Source organism: Myxocyprinus asiaticus, chromosome 31 (assembly GCF_019703515.2).
Source record: "Myxocyprinus asiaticus isolate MX2 ecotype Aquarium Trade chromosome 31, UBuf_Myxa_2, whole genome shotgun sequence".
NCBI lineage: Eukaryota > Metazoa > Chordata > Actinopteri > Cypriniformes > Catostomidae > Myxocyprinus > Myxocyprinus asiaticus.
The window spans coordinates 1,421,483-1,442,960 of NC_059374.1; the positions used below are offsets into that span (position 1 = coordinate 1,421,483).

A 21,478-nucleotide genomic window follows, 5' to 3' on the forward strand; every position below is an offset into this window, starting at 1 on the left:
CAGAGGACACAGATAAAGCTTTGGCGCGTTTGGCTCGTGTTGATGCAGACAGGTTCAGCTCCCCCTCTGTTAAAGAACACACAGAAAAGAAGTGTGAATACTGACTCTCATTAAACACTGAATGTGTGTTGAGTGAACACTGATTTTACCTTTGAGATAATCATACAGATACAGTAACACAACAGCTATCAGAGCCACTGAAACAACAAACATACACAATCACATCTCATGTACAATTCTGGTTTTAAACATGGGAAAAATTCAGAATTTTATAATTGGCTTCCTTTCAATTCATGAGTTTGAATTGAATTGGCCACATCATACAGTCTATGCTGCTGTGTGTACTCACAGCAAATGCAGGCAATGAAGAACACCTCCAGGAACAGGTAACCCTTGCTGTCTAAGATTGATCCTGCTGCCATGGAGATGAGGGCCAGACCCAAGTTCTGTATGGACTGCATACTACACACAACACAAGAGAGTCATAATCAGTAATTCACCTGTAACCACACTCTGTTGGACCACAGTATTTACTTTTATCAAGAACATAGTTTTTCAAAGGAAAACATCATAGACCCTTTTCACACTCCGGGTTTTGGAACGTGGAGGTAAACGTTTGCAGGGTAAACTTCGACAGCGTTGAATGGGAGTGAATGGGAGATCACAGCAAATATTATTTCCAAAGACCAAATAAAAAATCCACTTTTACATCTGAATAACTTTCCAGAAAAGGTAAAAAATAGAGAGCGGTGGATTAAGACAGTAAAATGGGAGAAGATGCCAAATTTACTGTCACTCTCTCAGCAGCTGTAATCGGAACCCCCTCTCTGTGGTAATTTTTTTTTTTTAACTAATTCCAGGGAAATATAACACAAATACTAATGTTATAAACTTACACTCAATATTTTAAATTATCATATAAAAAAAGTTTGCTAGATTTACGCTGCTAAATAATGCAGAAACGCGTAATTACAGTCTGTGAAAAAGGTCTATTGCTTGCGAGATGCTGTGTCAGTAGCTGACTCCATGGGAACACCATGAGGTATAATGATTACTGAAGCCAGTACAGAATTATGCCAATTCATTGGCAGATGTCACTCAAGCTCCACCCCCTCAAGTGCGCTCGCCACAGTATTTATAACTAGAGCTCAACGCCATTTTGATAGATTTTCAGCTAAAGGGAGAAGAATACATTCCTGGCAGCTAGACACCCAGTGATGTGTCTCAGCGATGCAGCATCTGACTCCCTTATTCAGGAAACTGAGGTTATGTAAATAACCCAGATGTTCAGTTGAAGCTCCGTCAGTATCTGACTCTATGGGGACTGTCTCGCACAGTGCCATACTGCTACTTGCTGCCAGGTATGGTAATGAACCACAAGTGAATGTTAATTGCCAAACCAATCGAGCATTCACCAAAAGAGACAAATAGCCGGTTCAATTTATGCCAATCTTGCGAACAATCAATATATATTTGCAGCGCTCTGACCGGGCACAACCTGTGCAGGCACTAATCCTAGGCAGACTGAAATGTAGAGAGCAAAAGGCCTGCAAAGGTACACCTGCGACCAAAAAAAGGTTGGAAGGCACTTAGGGCATATAACTGACCCGCAGTTGAAGTATGATATGGGAAAACCGGGGGAAAATTCCAGATATGGGCCATTTACAAAAAGGGCAGGCAAGTCACAAATATGCTTTAGCAAAGTGAGTGACAACGGTACCTCAATCTTAACAGAGAGTGTGTGTAAACAAACAGACTCCAGAGACTCAAATGGTGGAGCTCTAGCAGTACCGACACATCCCAAACAGGGATGTGTGACTGGCAAGACGGAACGAGTCTACTCGCCCCTTTCATGAATCTGGTCTCCAACGGATGCTTGCCAATAGACAAACCAGCCACCGAAGTATGACCCAGTATAGCTGTCACACACACTTTGTTCATGGGGAGGGAAACTTCAGCATCTTAATGCTCCCAAAGGAAGCACAAGACAGAGTGCACAGAGCAGATGGCCGAGTTAATACCACTGGAGGCACACCATGAGGCAAACAGTCACCACTATAAAGCATAGACCCAACTCATTGTGGGGGCTCTGGAATGCAAAATGGTGTCAAACACAGCATCAATTACCCTTGGCCCTCTAACAGGAGCCTTCAGGGGACAAGCATCTCTTGCTGCGGATGCCAGATTGTCCCGCGAACTTGAGAGCAAGTCTACTCTGAGCGGAATCTCCCAATGGGGAGTTCACATTTAGGTCCAGGAACCAAATCTAGTTGGGCCAAAGAGATGCAACTAACTCAGATGCTTCCATACTTTGCACAGCACTTGTTGCAGCATCTTCACAGGAGGGAAGCCATATTTGTGACCCAGAGCTCATAAACTGGGAGCCAAAATCAGCCAATTCTATAGATAACTCAGGACTCTAATGCTGCTCAACCTCAAAGAAGCGAGCACTGCTTCTATGCACTTTGTGAACATGCAAGGCTCTAAGGACAGACCAAAGGTTAACACCTGGAAATTATACGCAACCCCCTCGAAGGCAAACCTGAGGAACTGCCTGTGATGAGGGGCTATTTGATCATGGAAATATGCATCCTTTAGGTCCACAGACACAAACCAGTCTCTGGGACTTATTTGTGACAGAATATGCTTTTGAGTGTCCATTTTAAAGGGAAATTTTCTCATAGTCCAATTGAAACTCCTCAGGTCTAGGATTGGACACTTGCTGCCATTCTCTTCCAAAGCAGAAAACAGAGGCTGTAGAAGTCGCACAGCACTCGCTGATGAGAAATAATCTCTATTGCTTCCTTGTGGAGGAGTGACTGGACTTCTTGCACTAAAACCAGTGCGTCCTGCACTGGAACAGTGGAGGAGGAAACAGTGGACACCTGACACTCTGTGGAACAGGGATTCATGACACTTTGTGGTGCAGATAAATAATGTGCTATGGCAAGGAGAATGAACGGCACACCAACAACCACCTCCTTTACAGGAGAAGCCTTGACTGAACCTAAGCAGACTGTTCGGTGGCAAGGAACAGACAAGCAAGTGGTCAGTTGTCTTGCGTGGCCACTGACATTGCGGCCTGACTGGTAGCTCCACAATTGACTTCAAGGGTGCCACAGGGGCCACAGGCTGCCTTTGCCTAGGCGGTCTGTGTTCCCATAGTGTCAGCTACTTACCCAGCACCAAAGTGACCATAATGAAAGGGAACACTTAAAGGTGCTGTAAGCGATTTTTTAATGAAAATGTATGCAAAAAATGCAAGATATTAATCAAATAAATATAGTGAGATATCTCACTGGTCTCTGTGACAGCTCTAGGCTCTGTAAACAACAAACAAAAAGGTGGACGCAGGCTATGGACCCATTCTTTGATTAGCCAATAAGAAGACTTTGATATGCTTTCTGCCTGTTGTGGCGGGGTGAGCAAGTGGCAGACACAGTGGGTGTGGTGTCAGGCCTCGGAAAGGCATTTATTGGAAATAATAATAAAAGTAAAATGTCCACAAAAGGGGAAAATAAAGTGTCCAGGGGGAATAGTTTTCATAACAAAGGTGGAATCTGGCATCCTCGCGGTGAGACGGGGCTCAGTGAAGTGCGGGGTAGTGTCTTTGGTATGGCCCAGGCATGAGCTGGGTTCGTTGGCCACACACGCTCCCCTCCAGGGTCCATGGCGTGAGGGGTGGTGGCGTCCTTGGCGGCCTAATTTCCCAGGCCCACGGCAGGTGAGAGGGGAAGGCGGCCCATCCTCTATCCCGTCGGCCGCGACGTGTGCCGTTCTCCCCAGCAACTCACCTAATCCATCCGGGGGGGTCCGAGGAGCGGGTCCGGCGGCGCATCAACTCGTCCGAACCCTCCCAGCTCTGGTCCTGGACATGCGAGGATGCCAGTGTGTGCACACATGGAGATAGTGTACTATCACTAACACATTCACATGAGTTTGGCACCTTTTATTGTTATCTCATTCTACTAGAAAGAACATAAAATATTTCACACTTACAATCCATATGCAGTACCCAACTGATGTTCTGCTACAACAAACGCCACCATCGGCCAGAGAGCACAAGCCAACAGAGAGTATGACAGACCTAAGAAAGACTGTGACATAGACGATCATAAACGCTCAAGTAAACGTCACTAGAGCAAAAACACATCAAATATAAACTTCAAATACATTTTAACTTAAAGCTTCCACTTCTGTGTATTAATGATGGGTGTGAGATGTTACCATGGCAATCCAGGGGTTCCAGAGAGTAAACGCCAGCATCATGTGAGAGATGAGTGTTGTAAAGACAGCCAGTAGAACCCACATGATGTTCCTGCCCGTCTTATCGACCAGAAACCCCAACAGAGGCGATGCAGGAGCTGAGATAATGTACACAACACTGAGATACACAACGAAAAAGGTTTATTTACACCAGCAAATATGTGCAATGAGTTCAGGTACATTCACTGTCAGAAAGTGGGCTAATTTCTCAAATCTCTAAAAAAGAACTTATTTTTATGGTAGTATCTGTTTACGGGTAACTCTCAGGAAACTGTGCCATTGATGCCAATGCTATGCCTAAGAAATGTATTTCTTTAATCCTTTCATTTGAAAAGGTTTTGCTGAATTTCCACAAAATCATATTGTCCCATCTCAAGCCCAAACTGTCCACCATAGTGGGATACATACCCCGAATATTCAGATTCGTGAACAAACATGGCTTTTTCAATGGTTGATTCTTTGACTATTCTTTTCTTAAACCTCAAAATAGCAAAATACCAATACAGTTACAGTATTTATTATTACCAACCCATAAAAACTACATTATTTCAACCCTGTCAAAATAAGTTTGTAATTTATTTTTAATTTAAACAGACAAGTACATTTTGGTAGTAATATTCAGTTTTGGTGAATTTTAGCAAATCACCCATTTTAATTGAAATAAATTGAATAACATGATATTTCTCTTGAAAAACATTGTTCTGTGTCAACCCTGTTACATTCAAATGTTTTGTGGTTGCATGTAGCATGTGTGTGTGTGCGTGTACCTGTTAATAGCTCTGGCCTGGACAGGAGTGAAAGTGAACTTCTCTATGAAGAAAACTCTGTGAAAATAAAACAAACATGACTTACAATGATCTATTACAATCTCACAGTACATTATTATCTTTAAAAGCACTGATATAAAAAAAATTAATGTTGCATTTCAAAATGCTTCAATGTTATCTGCTCTTGAAGTCCTTCATTTCTTACATAATATCCATGAAAATGTTAAAAGACCCCCTGAATTAGTTTGACAAACACAATTTTCTTTCCTCTTGCACTGTCTGAGCGAGTGTATGAATGCAACTTTGAGTGATGAAATAATGACTATGATACATATAAAATGACACTTAAAGGATACTTCATAAGATGTTGCTTTAGATATGTTAGCAGATATGTTTGCGATTAACCTTGTGTGACCCCGCGTCCACATACATGGACGTTGTATTTTGGCTTCACTATAGGCAACGCATAATTTAAACTGACTGAATACTGTTCACAAGACTCTAGACTGTGATTTAAGTGTTAAACTTCTGCCGCACCGAATCACGTGACACAACAACATGACGTCGGTTTCCTTGAAGCGCTTCTACGGATGCAGCGCCAACAAAAGTGCCTCTGGTAAGAAACCTCTTTACGTTTATTCACTGAAACCTGTTTGGTTGTAAAAAGGAGAGTCTCTATTTTAGTTTGATATGCATTATTTCACACGTCAGTGCCCTGATAAACACAATGTCCATATATGTGCACCATATTCCCTCAAAAGTTTTGAATAACTTTCAACATTAACACATCTGTGGGTCATTTCATTCATTTTAATATAATGTTGTTAAATTATATTTTGTTATCTCTGTGCAATACGGTTCTATTCATTAACATTAATAAATACATTCCTTTATTTACTGTATTTTATTTACTGTATATTTTCACATTGAGAATAAATGTGTTCATGCAAAAGCTGAATAATGTTGCTTTCAGAGGCTTTATATGGAGTTAGGATGAAAATAAGATGCATTTCAAACTGTTCTGAGATCAGTGCAGACAGACAGCACACTGGAGGTTAAGTCATTCACTAAATAGGGAGCAAGGGAGCATCCTATAGTTCAGTTTCAGGCTGCAGATGATGTTTGGATCACTCAACATATTTGACAGACATGGGACAATTAGGGCTGTCATGATTATGAAATTTGGCTGATGATTAATTGTCAAACAAATAACTGTGATTATAATGATGAATTGTCTGTTTTAGGGCTGTGACGATTATATTGTCATTTTTTTAAGGTTTTCATGTGTGCTTCATATACCTTAAGAAGTCATTTTGACATAACTTCAAAAAGCCTAAATCAAAAACTAAAATAGGAATAAACTATGATTTCCTTTTAAAACTTGTCAAAAAATAATGTTTAAAATATCAAAATATTTCTAAATACTTAAAATGTGTCTCTCTTTTTGGTCAACTTTAGTTTTGGTCAATTTGATATTGTTTTTTGAACTCATATTTTATAATAATTATAAAATATTATTCTGCCCTAAAACTGACCAAACCGTACGTCATAGAGAGCTGAAATTTTGAGGGAAGGTAGTCCCTCCGATATATCTCCGATTTCATTTCCGTCATGAAAATTGTTGTGCTAATTTGCATAATTCGAAAAACCTACTTTTTCGAACTCCTCCTAGGCCGTATGTCCGATTCCCATGAAAATTGGGGTGTGTCTACTATGAACCCTCCTGACAAAAAGTTATCAAAGGAATTCTGTTTTGTCGCAGCATTGCGAAGATATAAGCCAACAAATTGGTCAGGCGTCTTCCATTTTGTATGTATTGACCAATATCTACCAAATGAAAAGTCCAAATGTTATGAAACTTGATACACATATACAACAGCACATTTTGAGTCTGCATGCGAAGTCGTGAAAAATTTCGCAGATAGGAGGAGCTACAAAAAAAAAAAAAAAAAAAAAAAAAAGCGCTCATAACTTTGCAACCATATGATCAATGAAGTTGAAAATTGGTATGCATCTTGTAGGGGCCAAATGCTAACATATTCTACAATATGACTCAGACAAATAAAAAAACATGGCCGCCAGCAGCCAAAATAATTTCAGCAAAATGGCTGTATAAATGGTGTAAATTACTGCATATTATCCAATGTTACCTGCTATTGTGAACTACATCTAGGACTCCCTAGGTCAATAATTATCAAAGAAAAGTTGAACTTTAGTTATTTATTTAGCTATTTAGGGGTTGCATTTATCATGTGGGTTTGACCAAGTGTATCCAAAGCCTATAATTCCTAAAATAAATATTCAAATTTCTAAAACCTTTTTGGAGATCAGGTGCTTTGTGGCTTTATAACAGTTAAAAAGTAAAAAAAAAAAAAAAAACACCATAACAATTATCCTGTTTCAGGATCGTCGAACACAAGACATCATAGAGTCATATTTAAAACCAGTTTGCAAATTCAGCAACTTACAAAGTACATATACCATATTTTGCATACTTTGAAAGTTCTTAAAAGGCTTGAACCCTGACAATTGCTGCTTGCAGCTATATTTATATTATATTTTTATTATATTATGCAATAGTAAAACATTTCTTTCCTAATTTCTTCACTTTCACACATTCTTTTAATGCTCTGATTAAACCCACGAACCCCTTTTTGTGATGAAGCAAAACCTTTAAGATTTCTTTTCATTATTTTATCACCCCACAGAAATAGAGTAAGCGTGTGTATCCTCCTCTGTGTCACTGCGTGTATGAACCAGGAACATTTGCCATTACACTATCCTTTAAAGTGAAACCGGAGCGAGTTTGGCGTGAGCCTCTGTAGACAGCGTGCGCACCAGAGTGATTCACACGCTCTTCAGGACAAGAGCTGGTTGACCTCTGAGGCGCGGCTCAGTGATGCTTGAACTCAAATGCACAGTTCATGGCATTTACATAGTATATTTGCTTAAAATTCCCTTATTTGAAACATAATAAACACTCCTGGAAACATAATAAACAATTTGATCTATAGACTGGTATTATTTAAAATTTCATAACTTAGTCCCGCTGTCCACAAATGCTACTAGTTACAAATCAAAAAAGGAAAGAAAAATGCACACAACAGTCACGCAGGGGTCTCAGGAGGTTAAAATAAAAATACAAATCTTATAGCTGTCAATCGATTAAAAACTTTAAACAAATAACTGACATGATTTGCTGATTAATTAATCAAACTGATTGCAATTAACCTCATATCAATAATAGCTGAGAAAAGCACTCAAATGAAGATAATTCAAAGACATTATTGTGGCAGATGAAAGCTCTGAATAAACATATATTGTTTGTTTTATTTCCATATTGTGTGTGTGTGTGTGTGTGTGTGTGTGTGTGTGTGTGTGTAACTCACTGTCCCAGTCCGATAAAGGGAAATATAGCCACGTAATATCCCACACAGATGATGAAGATGAGCCACAGAGAGATGGGAAAATCCTTCACATCAGTCAGCTTGATCACTTCACCTAAACACACACACTTCCCTATAAACACTTACTTCAAATGCACGCAAGTGAACATGATGTTTAAGTGGTTTATTTTAGACAAAGTAATCGGATGTATATATCATTAGATAATCCACATGAAGCACAATGTGCACACTGCACATAATGTGATATTTGGCTAAAAACACGTTAGCTTTCATGGATCAGATGACATCATCAAATTATGTAGTACGTTGTCCAGCATCATGGACCAGTAAACCAATCGTATTAGGATTCAGATCACTGCAACCAGAGGTGGAAGTCATCCAAATATGGGCACAGAGGATCGTTCACTGTAATTACATATGACCACCAGGAGATGGCACCAGGTACATGCATCAGACTCAATGATGACTCAAATGACACAGAATGAAACTGAATGAGATCTCGATAATCATGCTTGCATGCTTTGTACAATTATTTTTTTGTTTTTTGTTTTTTTGGAGACGTTTTTGGACACAATGATAAATTATTTTTGTAATGCTCTGACTTTTGATTGCTTTGTCGTATCAACACAAAATTTTACTCAAAGATGACATGATTGGGAACAAAACAAATGCAGTTATAGACACCTTATTTACACCCAGAGATACATGTCAAATCAGAAAAATAAGAAAAAAAGTAAATTTTTGGCACAAGTTTTTTTGTGTGACTTTTTTAGTAGTTACTTGGGTTGAGAGTATAAGAATTGACACTACCAAACACTACTTGACCCTCTTTGGGATTTTTTAGGGGGCCAAGCAGCGAAGCTGCAGGAACCCTATTGTAATTGTACTGATTTTCTTCTTTTTCTTCTTCTTTTTTTCTGCCCTAAAAGTGTCTGGGCATCAGAGACCGTAAGTCGTGGAGACACCAAACTTGGCAGGATGATCCCAAATCCCCCTCACTACTCAGGCGCACAAACGCACACCCATATGACCCTCGGTGGAACTATAATAAACACTTTTACATTTTGGCTCTTATCTCTGCAACCGTAAGGGCTTAAATCAAATAATGTTTTCCTCTAATTCCTTGAGTCAAGCCCGACTATATTTCAATTTCATCTCCATCTATAATTGTTTTCCGCCATTTTGAATTTTTTGAAATACCTACTTTTTTGAACTCCTTCTAGACCATTAATCCGATCAGCACACAATTTGGTATACATCATCTACAGGCTCTCCTGACAAAAACTGATCAGAAGAATTTCGATACGTAAAATCATTCAGAAGATATTAATGATACAATTCCTTCGGTTTAACACGATTTGAGTAATAGATCATGCAAACTCCAAACGTAACCAAAATCGGTACACATAGTCAACAGGATGTTTAGAAGATGTCAGCAAAGTTTCGTACAATTCTACACCTAGGGGGCGCTACAACTAAAAAACTGTCATAACTTTGCAGCCGTTTGAGTGACAAAGTTCAAATTAAATATGCATCTTCTTTGGTTCAAATGATAACATATTCTTAAAAAATCTATTTGGCAAATGAACAAAAATGCCAATCAAATTTCAGCACCTTATAACTCGTATTGAGAATGGCCGAGGGTTATGGAAATGACTATACACAAGCAGGGTGTCAACTCGAAGCCGCACATCAAATTTTGTTTCAATCAGTCACTCGTTGGTGCTATAATTAGCTAATTCATGTTTTTGCTTATAATCCCGGAACCGTATAGGCTACAATAAAAATGTGTAGCTTCTCGGAATCCACCAGTGCCCCCAAATCATATGGTCACTTGAATGTCCATTTCCGCAAGAAACGTTTTCTCCAAATTCTATTTATTCGAAAAACATTTTTAACTCGTCCTAGGCCGTTTGCCCGATTCTCACGAAACATGGTATACATCATTTACAGACCCTCCTGACAAAAATGTGTCGAATTGTTCCAAAGATATTAGCAAATATGTTTTGGGTGTGGCCTATAATGACTAAAGCCTATATCTTGAGTGCAATTTTCAAACTTAACCAATTTTTTTACACATGGCCAAGAGAATACTCTGAGGTAACGTGCCGAGTTTCGTTCAGTTTTAGGGGGTGCTATAACTTAAGAAAATCCTACTTTTGCAACTGTGCTCAAAGCAGGTGAAATGTCATACCAAAATAGCTGTGCACAGCATCCACAGGATCTTTTCTGTCAAATTTGAATATTTTAGTCATCTCGTCATATGTGCTTGGCCCCCCACAATAATCACTTGCAGCTATATATATATATATATATATATATATATATATATATATATTTTTTTTTTTTTTTGTAGTTATAAGGCTTTAATTTTGGGCATGCCACTGAAACAGGAAATCTTTCAAAACACCTTCAGAGCTTAAAGCGTTAAACAACATTTAAAGTTTGGTGCAACAGAATTATCAGATAAACTTTGATTTAAACTAAATTTAAGATTAATCCTTGTTAGCGCAACCCACCCCTAGCATTTTCAAGCTACATCCAGCAGACTTGGCACAGACCTTCAGACTGTTCTGACTCGGCTGGCTATGACTTTTCTAACTTATCAGAATAACGCTTTTTGTACAACGGACGATCACAAATCAGAAAAATCCCATAGACTTACAAAGAACATTCTGTCAATCTATTTATCCGTCTGTCCTTCAAAACTACCTTAAAATTTCAAACAAAAAAGCAGAATGTCTTAAAACCTTTACTTATCTAGTTTCTTTTGATATTGTGGTAAAATATAAGCTGGCCATGTTTTCATAAGATTCACCTGAAACGTGAAAGCATGAAATCACTGACCAACGTGTTACAAGTGCAGCGTTCTCACGAGCATCATGTGACCATTATAAACATGTGCTGTATCATAATTATCATGTCATCTCACCGGTCTTGCCCTGCTCTTTGTTGAGTATCCTCTCAGCCCGTTTGTCCAGAAACCCCAGAACCAGAGCGCAGATGAGAGAGAAGAGACATGTGCACCCCGCTGCACGACAACACAAAACACTTCATTACTGCATTTACACTCACTAATTTATCTAACAGAATTACACATGTAGAGAAACATTTTATACTACATGCAAGTGTACTCCTAAAGGATAAGAATAGACTTTTGCAGACATAACAGTCAGAATGCCATTTATCTGACACTGAAACTCAAGAAACATGAAGACTGCAGGATTCAGAGATCAGAAACAGAACATGACAAATGAAAGAAGTGAAAGACTCAACTGTGTCTGTAACGTGATCTGAGGAGTGTTTATGAGTGCAGTAGTGAAGAATATGATCTTATTTCACAACACTATGTACAGTTATATGGTTCTGTGCCTCATAAGTCTACAGTCAGATGTGTAACTTCAGATATAATGACGTGTCATTAATGATATGCAGTGATCATATAATACAGAGCTCATTTAGCAGTTCAAATGTCCTCTCTTACCGATCATGAGTGTTATTCCCAGAGTCGAGTGTCCAGCGGAGCCTGTCATAGTCTGAATGCGGCCGTACACCCACCCGATGATGTTCATGTTCACTGTACTGCCCTGAACAACACAATAACACACGCAGACTATGGTTTATATGATTTATATATAGTTTAATGTTACGTGCTAATATATTTTCAGAGGTTTCTTTGGGCACTTCTAAAAAGTAAAGTCTGGTTAAAACATTTTAAGCACTCAAACTAGCTGATTTAATTTGTCTACTAACAATGTCCAACAGTGTGCCTTCATGCATCACAGGAGATTTATGTCATTCAAATTCTGTATTGTGTTTAATAGAATTCTGTGCTGGAAATGATGCTGAAGGAAATGACATTTTTAACCTTTTGTAAATAAAATGACCGACTCCTTTGTCTTGCTAAGGCTAATGTCATATCTAACATTTGATATATCCTAAATACACACATTTAATTAATATTTATACACTTTTTGCATAATTTGGCATAAAGATATTCTGCTCTCAAGTGATAATTCCCTTGATTTTTCTTTGATTTGTCTCATATTTCATCTCAAGCACGCTCTTCACTGACACTTTTATCCACTTGGTTAACAAGTACACTAACTTTTGAAAACACTTTATTAGTATAATTGTTTGGTGAGGTGGAAATGACTCCACAACTGTGGGTCAGTCGTACTTTTTGAAAAATTAATTGAAAAAGTTTATTTAGTTTACTCTTTGTTAAGATGATCATAGTTTTAAATAATTTTTAATAAGTTTAATATTGAAAGTCTGGGTCTGAAGGCTAAAACAGTCAAATCTAGACATCTGAAAAGTACCAAAAATAAATGAAAACCTGGTGAAAAGTTTCCAGTTCAGTTAACGTGACATTTACATATAGAATTTTTTTTTTTTTTTTTTTTAAAGATGTTTGTTAAAATAAAAATCATACTCTGGAACCTAAAAATTGCCCAAAGCTGAAAACACAAACACACATATATATGTACAGATATATACTGTATATGCTGTATATCAGCGTAATATCAGCCATTGGCCACCCCAGATAAGTGAAAAGTGAATTAAAATTCATTCTGTTCATCAAACTAAATGATTGCATAGCTTCAGAAGACTTGGAATACAGTGTATGAGTCATACTGATTATTTTAGATTGGTTGTATGGTGTTTTTTCTATCAAGCTTGACAGACTGGAGTCATGATTTACCTTCATAATAAGGCAAAAAACAGTGTGATTAATTTCCATTTTGTATTCAACAGAAGAAAGTAAGTCATACAGGTTTGGAGCGACATGAAAGGAAGTAAATAATCTTGTCCTTAAATATATCATATTGTTTTTTTTATGAAATTCTGTATCAAATTTATACAGTAGAATTCATATTTTATCTTCATCACTTTTTATATCTTCATATATAAAAGATTGTAAAGATTCTTGCACATTTCTGTGTATTATTTCATATTATAAAACGTATAGTTCTGGTCCTGGATGTTGATTGGTCAACAGTCGTGTATTATTCATGATAAATCACAGCTCTTCTATTTGTATCACTTCACAGCACCCACAGATGACAGATATTCTTGTTATTATGTGGTGACCATTTTATAAAAGCAATACGGCACTCGATGCTGTGCTATATTGTGAATATAGTCACGGCTGAAGGGGTTACTCCGCTTTGTGTCATGCCTAACAACACCCTCCAGCCGTGACTATATTCACAATATAGCACAGCATCGAGTGCCGTGTTGCTTAATAGTGCAATCCATAATTTATTTACTGATTCAAGGGTAAATCAGCTGCACAATTATTGCTGTTCACACTGAACGTGATTATAGCCTTTACGTCAGTAACATGATAGTTATTTACTGTAGTAATGCACACATACGCTGTTTGTCTCTTACCAGTCTGGCCATGCTGAGCTGCAGACCGAACACTAGGTTCAGTTCTTTTCCTTTAAACCAGTTAACAGCATATGTGTTCTGAGCGACGGCCAGCGACTCGCCACCGATACTGAACAAACACATGCAGGTGAAATTCATACATACTCAATAAAGAAGATGAGCTTTTTAATGGCAATCTCCGCAGCTGTACTCACCCGAACACAAAACGCCCCACTTCCATCAGCCAGAAATGATTCGCTAGAGCGCCAGCAGCAAATATGATCTGCAATAACAACATCAGTCACAACCACTGATATATAATATATAACTGAATTACTGATTACATCATAACAGTGAAGCCACTGTGCCGCCATATTGCTATGCCCAAACATTCCAATGTGCCAATTGACTTGATATAAAATCATCTCATTTCAGTAAATAAACAGTAATCATTTAATCACCGATTTTATATCTGAAATCTGCATGTACATCCCTAAAACGCAAACATCCTACACACGTAATTATTTAAAGTTGGGAATTTTTCCTGTCTCTTGAAAGCTCGAGTGAGTTACATGTAACTATATCAACAGTATCCACCACTAACAAACTTGTAAACAAGTTCACTGAAACTGAGGTCAAATACAAACAGACATTTTCAGCCATACAGTACTGTGCAAAAGTTTTAGGCACTTGTGAAAAATGTTGCATAGTGAGGATGTCTTCAAAAATAATGACATAAATAGTTTTCATTTATCACTTAATGTCATTCAAAGTCCAGTAAACATAAAAAAGCTAAATCAATATTTGGTGTGGCCACCTTTGCCTTTAAAACAGCTTCAATTCTCCTAGATACACCTGGACACAGTTTTTCTAGGCTGTTGGCAGATAGGATGTTCTAAGATTCTTGGAGAATTCACCACAGTTCTTCTATCTATTTAGTGTCTCAATTGCTTCTGTCTCTTTATGTAATCTCAGACTGACACGATGTTCAGTGGGGGGCTCTGTGGGGGCCATGACATCTGTTGCAGGGCTCCCTGTTCTTCTATCTATTTAGATTGTCTCAATTGCTTCTGTCTCTTTATGTAATCTCAGACTGACACGATGTTCAGTGGGGGGCTCTGTGGGGGCCATAACATCTGTTGCAGGGCTCCCTGTTCTTCTATTCTAAACTTTTCTATTTGCAAAAGTAATGTTTGGGAGTCTAACATTTATATTTCCTATACACACTAAAGCTGAAGATATAAATAACCATCTTAAGACAAAAGTTTTTGTGAAACATCTTATGTACCTCAAAAAGACTTTTGCACAGTACTTTATTTACTGTGATCATCCAAGTGTTTGTTCAGAGTTACTTGTTTTATGTTTTAATCAAAAAGTGCCTTTATCTCGTGGTCACATGAATAAGAGCGCTCTCTCCATCACACGTGCAGCGGGAGCACAGAGAGGGAGACATGCACAGCTGGTTAAAATGAAACTGATACGATAGGTTTAACTGGCAAATGAACATGTACAGTTTTGCTCAAAAGTTTGCATACCCTGGCAGAAATTGTGAAATTTTGGCATCGATTTTGAAAATATGACTGATCATGCAAAAAAAACTGTCTTTTATTTAAGGATAGTGATCATATGAAGCCATTTATCATCACATAGTTGTTTGGCTCCTTTTTAAATCATAATGATAACAGAAATCACCCAAATGGCCCTGATCAAAAGTTTACATACCCTTGAATGTTTGGCCTTATTACAGACACACAAGGTGACACACACAGGTTTAAATGGCAATTAAAGGTTAATTTCCCACACCTGTGGCTTTTTAAATTGCAATTAATGTCTGTGTATAAATAGTCAATGAGTTTGTTAGCTCTCACATGGATGCACTGAGCAGGCTAGATACTGAGAAAATACAAAGAAAAACCCACAGGTAACCTCAGGAGAAATACAGGCTGCTCTGGAAAAAGACAGTGTGGTTGTTTCAAGGAGCACAACACAACGATACTTGAACAAAAATGAGCTGCATGGTCGAGTTGCCAGAAAGAAGCATTTACTGCGCCAATGCCACAAAAAAGCCTGGTTACAATATGCCTGACAACACCTTGACACGCCTCACAGCTTCTGGCACACTGTAATTTGGAGTGACGAGACCAAAATAGAGCTTTATGGTCACAACCATAAGCGTTATGTTTGGAGAGGGGTCAACAAGTATTGTGCTCCTTATAACAACCACACTGTCTTTTTCCAGAGCAGCCTGTATTTCTCCTGAGGTTACCTGTGGGTTTTTCTTTGTATCCCGAACAATTCTTCTGGCAGTTGTGGCTGAAATCTTTCTTGGTCTACCTGACCTTGGCTTGGTATCAAGAGATCCCCGAATTTTCCACATCTTAATAAGTGTTTGAACAGTACTGACTGGCATTTTCAAGGCTTTGGATATCTTTTTATATCCTTTTCCATCTTTATAAAAAGTTCCATTACCTTGTTACGCAGGTCTTTTGACAGTTCTTTTCTGCTCCCCATGGCTCAGTATCTAGCCTGCTCAGTGCATCCACGTGAGAGCTAACAAACTCATTGACTATTGATACACAGACAATAATTGCAATTTTAAAAGCCACAGGTGTGGGAAATTACAGTGCATCCGGAAAGTATTCACAGCGCTTCACTTTTTCCACATTTTGTTATGTTACAGCCTTATTCCAAAATGGATTCAATTCATTATTTTCCTCAAAATTCTACAAACAATACTCCATAACGACAACGTGAAATTAGTTTGTTTGAAATCTTTGCAAATTTATAAAAAAAATAAAATAAAAATAAATAAAAATAAAATAAAAATCACATGTACATAAGTATTCACAGCCTTTGCCATGACACTCAAAATTGAGCTCAGGTGCATCCTGTTTACACTGATCATCCTTGAGATGTTTCTACAACTTGATTGGAGTCCACCTGTGGTAAATTCAGTTGATTGGACATTATTTGGAAAGGCACACACCTGTCTATATAAGGTCCCACAGTTAACAGTGCATGTCAGAGCACAAACCAAGCCATGAAGTCCAAGGAATTGTCTGTAGACCTCCGAGACAGGATTGTATCGAGGCACAGATCTGGGGAAGGGTACAGAAAAATGTCTGCAGCATTGAAGGTCCCAATGAGCACAGTGGCCTCCATCATCCGTAAATGGAAGAAGTTTGGAACCACCAGGACTCTTCCTAGAGCTGGCCGCCCGGCCAAACTGAGCGATCGGGGGAGAAGAGCCTTAGCCAAGGAGGTGACCAAGAACCCGATGGTCACTCTGACAGAGCTCCAGCATTTCTCTGTGGAGAGAGGAGAACCTCCCAGAAGAACAACCATCTCTGCAGCACTCCACCAATCAGGCCTGTATGGTAGAGTGGCCAGACGGAAGCCACTCCTCAGTAAAAGGCACATGACAGCCCACCTGCAGTTTGACAAAAGGCACCTTAAGGACTCTCAGACCATGAGAAACAAAGATTGAACTCTTTGGCCTGAATGGCAAGCGTCATGTCTGGAGGAAACCAGGCACCGCTCATCACCTGGCCAATACCATCCCTACAGTGAAGCATGGTGGTGGCAGCATCATGCTGTGGGGATGTTTTTCAGTGGCAGGAACTGGGAGACTAGTCAGGATCGAGGGAAAGATGAATGCAGCAATGTACAGAGACATCCTTGATGAAAACCTGCTCCAGAGCGCTCTGGACCTCAGACTGGGGTGAAGGTTCATCTTCCAACAGGACAATGACCCTAAGCACACAGCCAAGATAACAAAGGAGTGGCTCCGGGACAACTCTGTGAATGTCCTTGAGTGGCCCAGCCAGAGCCCAGACTTGAACCCGACTGAACATCTCTGGAGAGATCTGAAAATGGCTGTGCACCGACGCTCCCCATCCAACCTGATGGAGCTTGAGAGGTCCTGCAAAGAAGAATGGGAGAAACTGCCCAAAAATAGGTGTGCCAAGCTTGTAGCATCATACTCAAAAAGACTTGAGGCTGTAATTGGTGCCAAAGGTGCTTCAACAAAGTATTGAGCAAAGGCTGTGAATACTTATGTACATGTGATTTATTTTGTTTTTTATTTTTAATTAATTTGCAAAGATTTCAAACAAACTACTTTCACGTTGTCATTATGGGGTATTGTTTGTAGAATTTTGAGGAAAATAATGAATTTAATTCATTTTGGAATAAGGCTGTAACATCACAAAATGTGTAAAAAGTGAAGCGCTGTGAATACTTTCCAGATGCACTGTAACCTTTAATTGCCATGTTAAACCTGTTTGTGTCACCTTGTGTGTCTGTAATAAGGCCAAACATTCAAGGGTATGTAAACTTTTGATCAGGGCCATTTGGGTGATTTCTGTTATCATTATGATTTAAAAAGGAGCCAAACAACTATGTGATAATAAATGGCTTCATATGATCACTATCCTTAAATAAAAGGAAAAATTTCACAATTTCTGCCAGGGTATGCAAACTTTTGAGCACAGCTGTAGGTATGACATGTATCCATGCATGACTATAGAGAGCACTTCAATATGAAAACAAGCAAATTCCGGGCATTTAAGGCGATTTAGAAATCCCAGTCTGACTATTTTAAAGTCCCTTTCAGGGGTAAGAATGTGATGTCACCCTAAACAAGCTGATATTACTTCCATTACAACTTGTGGACAGTTCTGCCACTTCTTTTGGTGATTGTTGTGCTGCACTGATAGACTGAACACAGGGACAGATGATGCTCTGACATCGTGATCCACGTATATCTTCTCCCTCATAAGGAATATTATCCATAACGAGCAAATCAAACATTAAACATGATTGTCACTAGAGGGTGAAATGCAACTGTTGTATCCACAGGCTGGAGACGGTGAAACGGGGGTGTTTTCTCCTGTCAGTCACTGATGGCCTATGAGAGTTTGGGCATACCAAGATGGCCGCTCGAACACTTGCGGTGGCTTCACCTCCTGCTGGCAGTTTAACGTTACGTAAGCGATCCAGTTATATATATATATATATATATATATCTCTCTCAGTGGTCACAACTCACTATACATGTCAAAACACATAAATATCACAAACATTATACCATATCATTACTGGGATTAAAAGAAATAACACCTACACTGGACATCAGCAGTGCATTGAAACATGACAAAAGGACACGTCTAAAGTTGCACACCCTGTTTCTATTTTTTTTTAGCTACTTTTGTTTCTAACCATACGTTGTAATAGTAATACTACAGTAAGTCTGCAAAAATAGAGTTTTCTAAAATAACCCAGGCAAAGTCAGTTTTTGCACTAATGGATTTCCATTGAAAATAAACAAGATTTAATTTTATAATGGATTTGACTGTTTCTGAAGTCTAGTCTTGAGCTCACAGCTGATTGGTTTGCTTCCAGTGTAGACACATGTGTGTGTGTGATAACCTACCTGTCCTAGCAACACAAACAGTGCAAAGATTATTGTCCCCAACCTAGGAAGAGTGAAAAAGCCTCTAAACTCACTCAGTAACACTAACAAACCATGAAACAGCCTTTAATTACACAAATTACTACAAGCAAACATGTGCTAATACATAAATGAATAGTGTTCACTGCTGAAACGCAATTAATTACTCCATTGAAAAAAAAAAGTAAGTAAATAATAGAGGGTGTTTAACATGTTAAAGCTGAAGTGTTAATTAAAATACTTTCTCATATCCCAGCTTAATATACAGAAACAACTATATGTTAGCCATTCGTATGTTCATTTCCTTGAAAACGGTAAACACTCTTACACATTCATTAACAGAAAAAATATATATTTATCACAATAAACAATTCATGCAAAGCCCATAAAGAGACCAGGGGTTGTCAAACTCCCATAATAACAAAAAACACCATAAAAGCATCATTAATGAGGCCTTATGAACCCATTTAGATAACTTGGTGCTTTTTGTACAGTAGATTGACAGTTGTGGTCACTATGAACTGTCACTGTGCAGAAAAGAGCTGCATGAACAGTTGAAGAATTTCTTTAATGAAACTTTAGATAGAGTATGAAATGGACCCACCTGATGCCAAACACCCGGTCCAACAGAAAGCCGCCCAGAAAACACAGAACAACATTAGGCCACGAGTACCAGGCGTACAGCTGCATGAACGATGCTGTGTTCAGATTCATATCCTGAGATACACAGAGAGATATTATACTCACTATTTTATACACACACACACACACACACACAAACACACTCAAATAAACAAACACACACACACACACTCAAACACACACACACACACACTCAAACACACACACTCAAACAAACACACACTCATACTCAAACAAACACTCTCTCACACTCAAACAAACACACACACACACACACTCAAACAAACACTCTCTCACACTCAAACAAACACTCTCTCACACTCAAACAAACACACACAAACACACACACACACACTCAAATACACTCACACACACACACACTCAAATAAACAAACACACACACATACACACACACACACACACACTCAAACAAACACACACACACACACTCAAACAAACACACACACACACACTCAAACAAACACACACACACACACTCAAACAAACACACACACACACACACTCAAACAAACACTCTCTCACACTCAAACAAACACACACACACACACACACACTCACACTCACACACACACACACTCAAATAAACAAACACACACACACACTCAAATAAACAAACACACACACACACTCAAATAAACAAACACACACACACACACACTTAAACAAACACACACACTCAAACACACTCAAACAAACACACACACACACACACAGTCAAACAAACATACACACTCAAACAAACACTCACACACACACACACACACACACACACACACACACACACACACACACACACCCTGTATGACTTGAGTTTGAAGAGCAGCTGGATTATCATAACAGAAATAACTTCCTGTAACAGAAAAAACAAAGTAAACATGGTAAGTTTCACTTTCAGATGTAATCACACACACTAATGAGCTGCTGAAACTCCACTGACAAACTAAATAAATAATACCACCACAGTACTGTTAGAGGTGACACACAACATATAAACTCTGTAATGTTCTGTGTACACTTGTTTGTCATATCACCAAAAACAATTCCGTGTGTACGTGAGAACACCTGACAATAAAGCTCATCCTGATTCTGAATGTAAACAAACACACCGAAGCCCAGAAAACACATGAAGATGAGAACGACGATCCGGTGCAGCAGATGATTCGGATCACACAACGGATTCATGTTTGTTGTGTTCTGATTATCTTCATCTTCAGTGAGGAGACTCTGATTCTCCTGTCTCTCTGCCATCTTCACACACACACACACACACACACACACACACACACACACACACACACACACACACACACACACACACTGTCACATGACCGCTGATAGTCACATGATCACATGATTCTAAACTTCCCTACTATTCTCTTGAAGTACAGTCTCTCATTCAGTGAAATCTCATTACTAAAATCATGTCTGCATGCTATATAAACCTTTACTCGTTGTTGTGTTTGCATGTGTAAGTAGTTCTTATGTTCAATTATTGTGTTTGGAGAGGCTTTTGGACACATAGAGACATTTTTGGACACTATGATAAA

At 38.7% G+C, this 21,478-nt stretch overlaps 1 protein-coding gene across 3 annotated transcripts in view; it reads right to left on the reverse strand.

Annotated features, from left to right (window-relative positions):
* mfsd1 (major facilitator superfamily domain containing 1) overlaps positions 1-21,215 on the reverse strand; it is a 22,847-nt gene extending 1,632 nt beyond the window's left edge. The window contains exons 1-15 of one of the 3 annotated variants that reach the window (XM_051665201.1): positions 21,038-21,213; positions 20,728-20,781; positions 19,873-19,984; positions 19,251-19,293; positions 14,032-14,099; positions 13,838-13,946; positions 11,925-12,027; positions 11,373-11,471; positions 8,423-8,534; positions 5,034-5,090; positions 4,228-4,384; positions 4,000-4,097; positions 350-462; positions 150-197; positions 1-66 (exon numbers count right to left, since the gene is read on the reverse strand). The exon at positions 1-66 is cut by the window's left edge and continues 1 nt beyond it. In XM_051665201.1, the coding sequence (XP_051521161.1) occupies positions 1-66; positions 150-197; positions 350-462; positions 4,000-4,097; positions 4,228-4,384; positions 5,034-5,090; positions 8,423-8,534; positions 11,373-11,471; positions 11,925-12,027; positions 13,838-13,946; positions 14,032-14,099; positions 19,251-19,293; positions 19,873-19,984; positions 20,728-20,781; positions 21,038-21,179 (1,381 nt within the window). In that variant the 5' untranslated portion in view covers positions 21,180-21,213. Of the gene's footprint in view, positions 67-149; positions 198-349; positions 3,869-3,999; positions 4,098-4,227; positions 4,385-5,033; positions 5,091-8,422; positions 8,535-11,372; positions 11,472-11,924; positions 12,028-13,837; positions 13,947-14,031; positions 14,100-19,250; positions 19,294-19,872; positions 19,985-20,727; positions 20,782-21,037 lie in introns of those variants that run through there. The other 2 variants (XR_007894119.1, XM_051665202.1) reach the window with 2 other exon arrangements.
* Between the last annotated feature and the right edge of the window lie 263 nt (positions 21,216-21,478).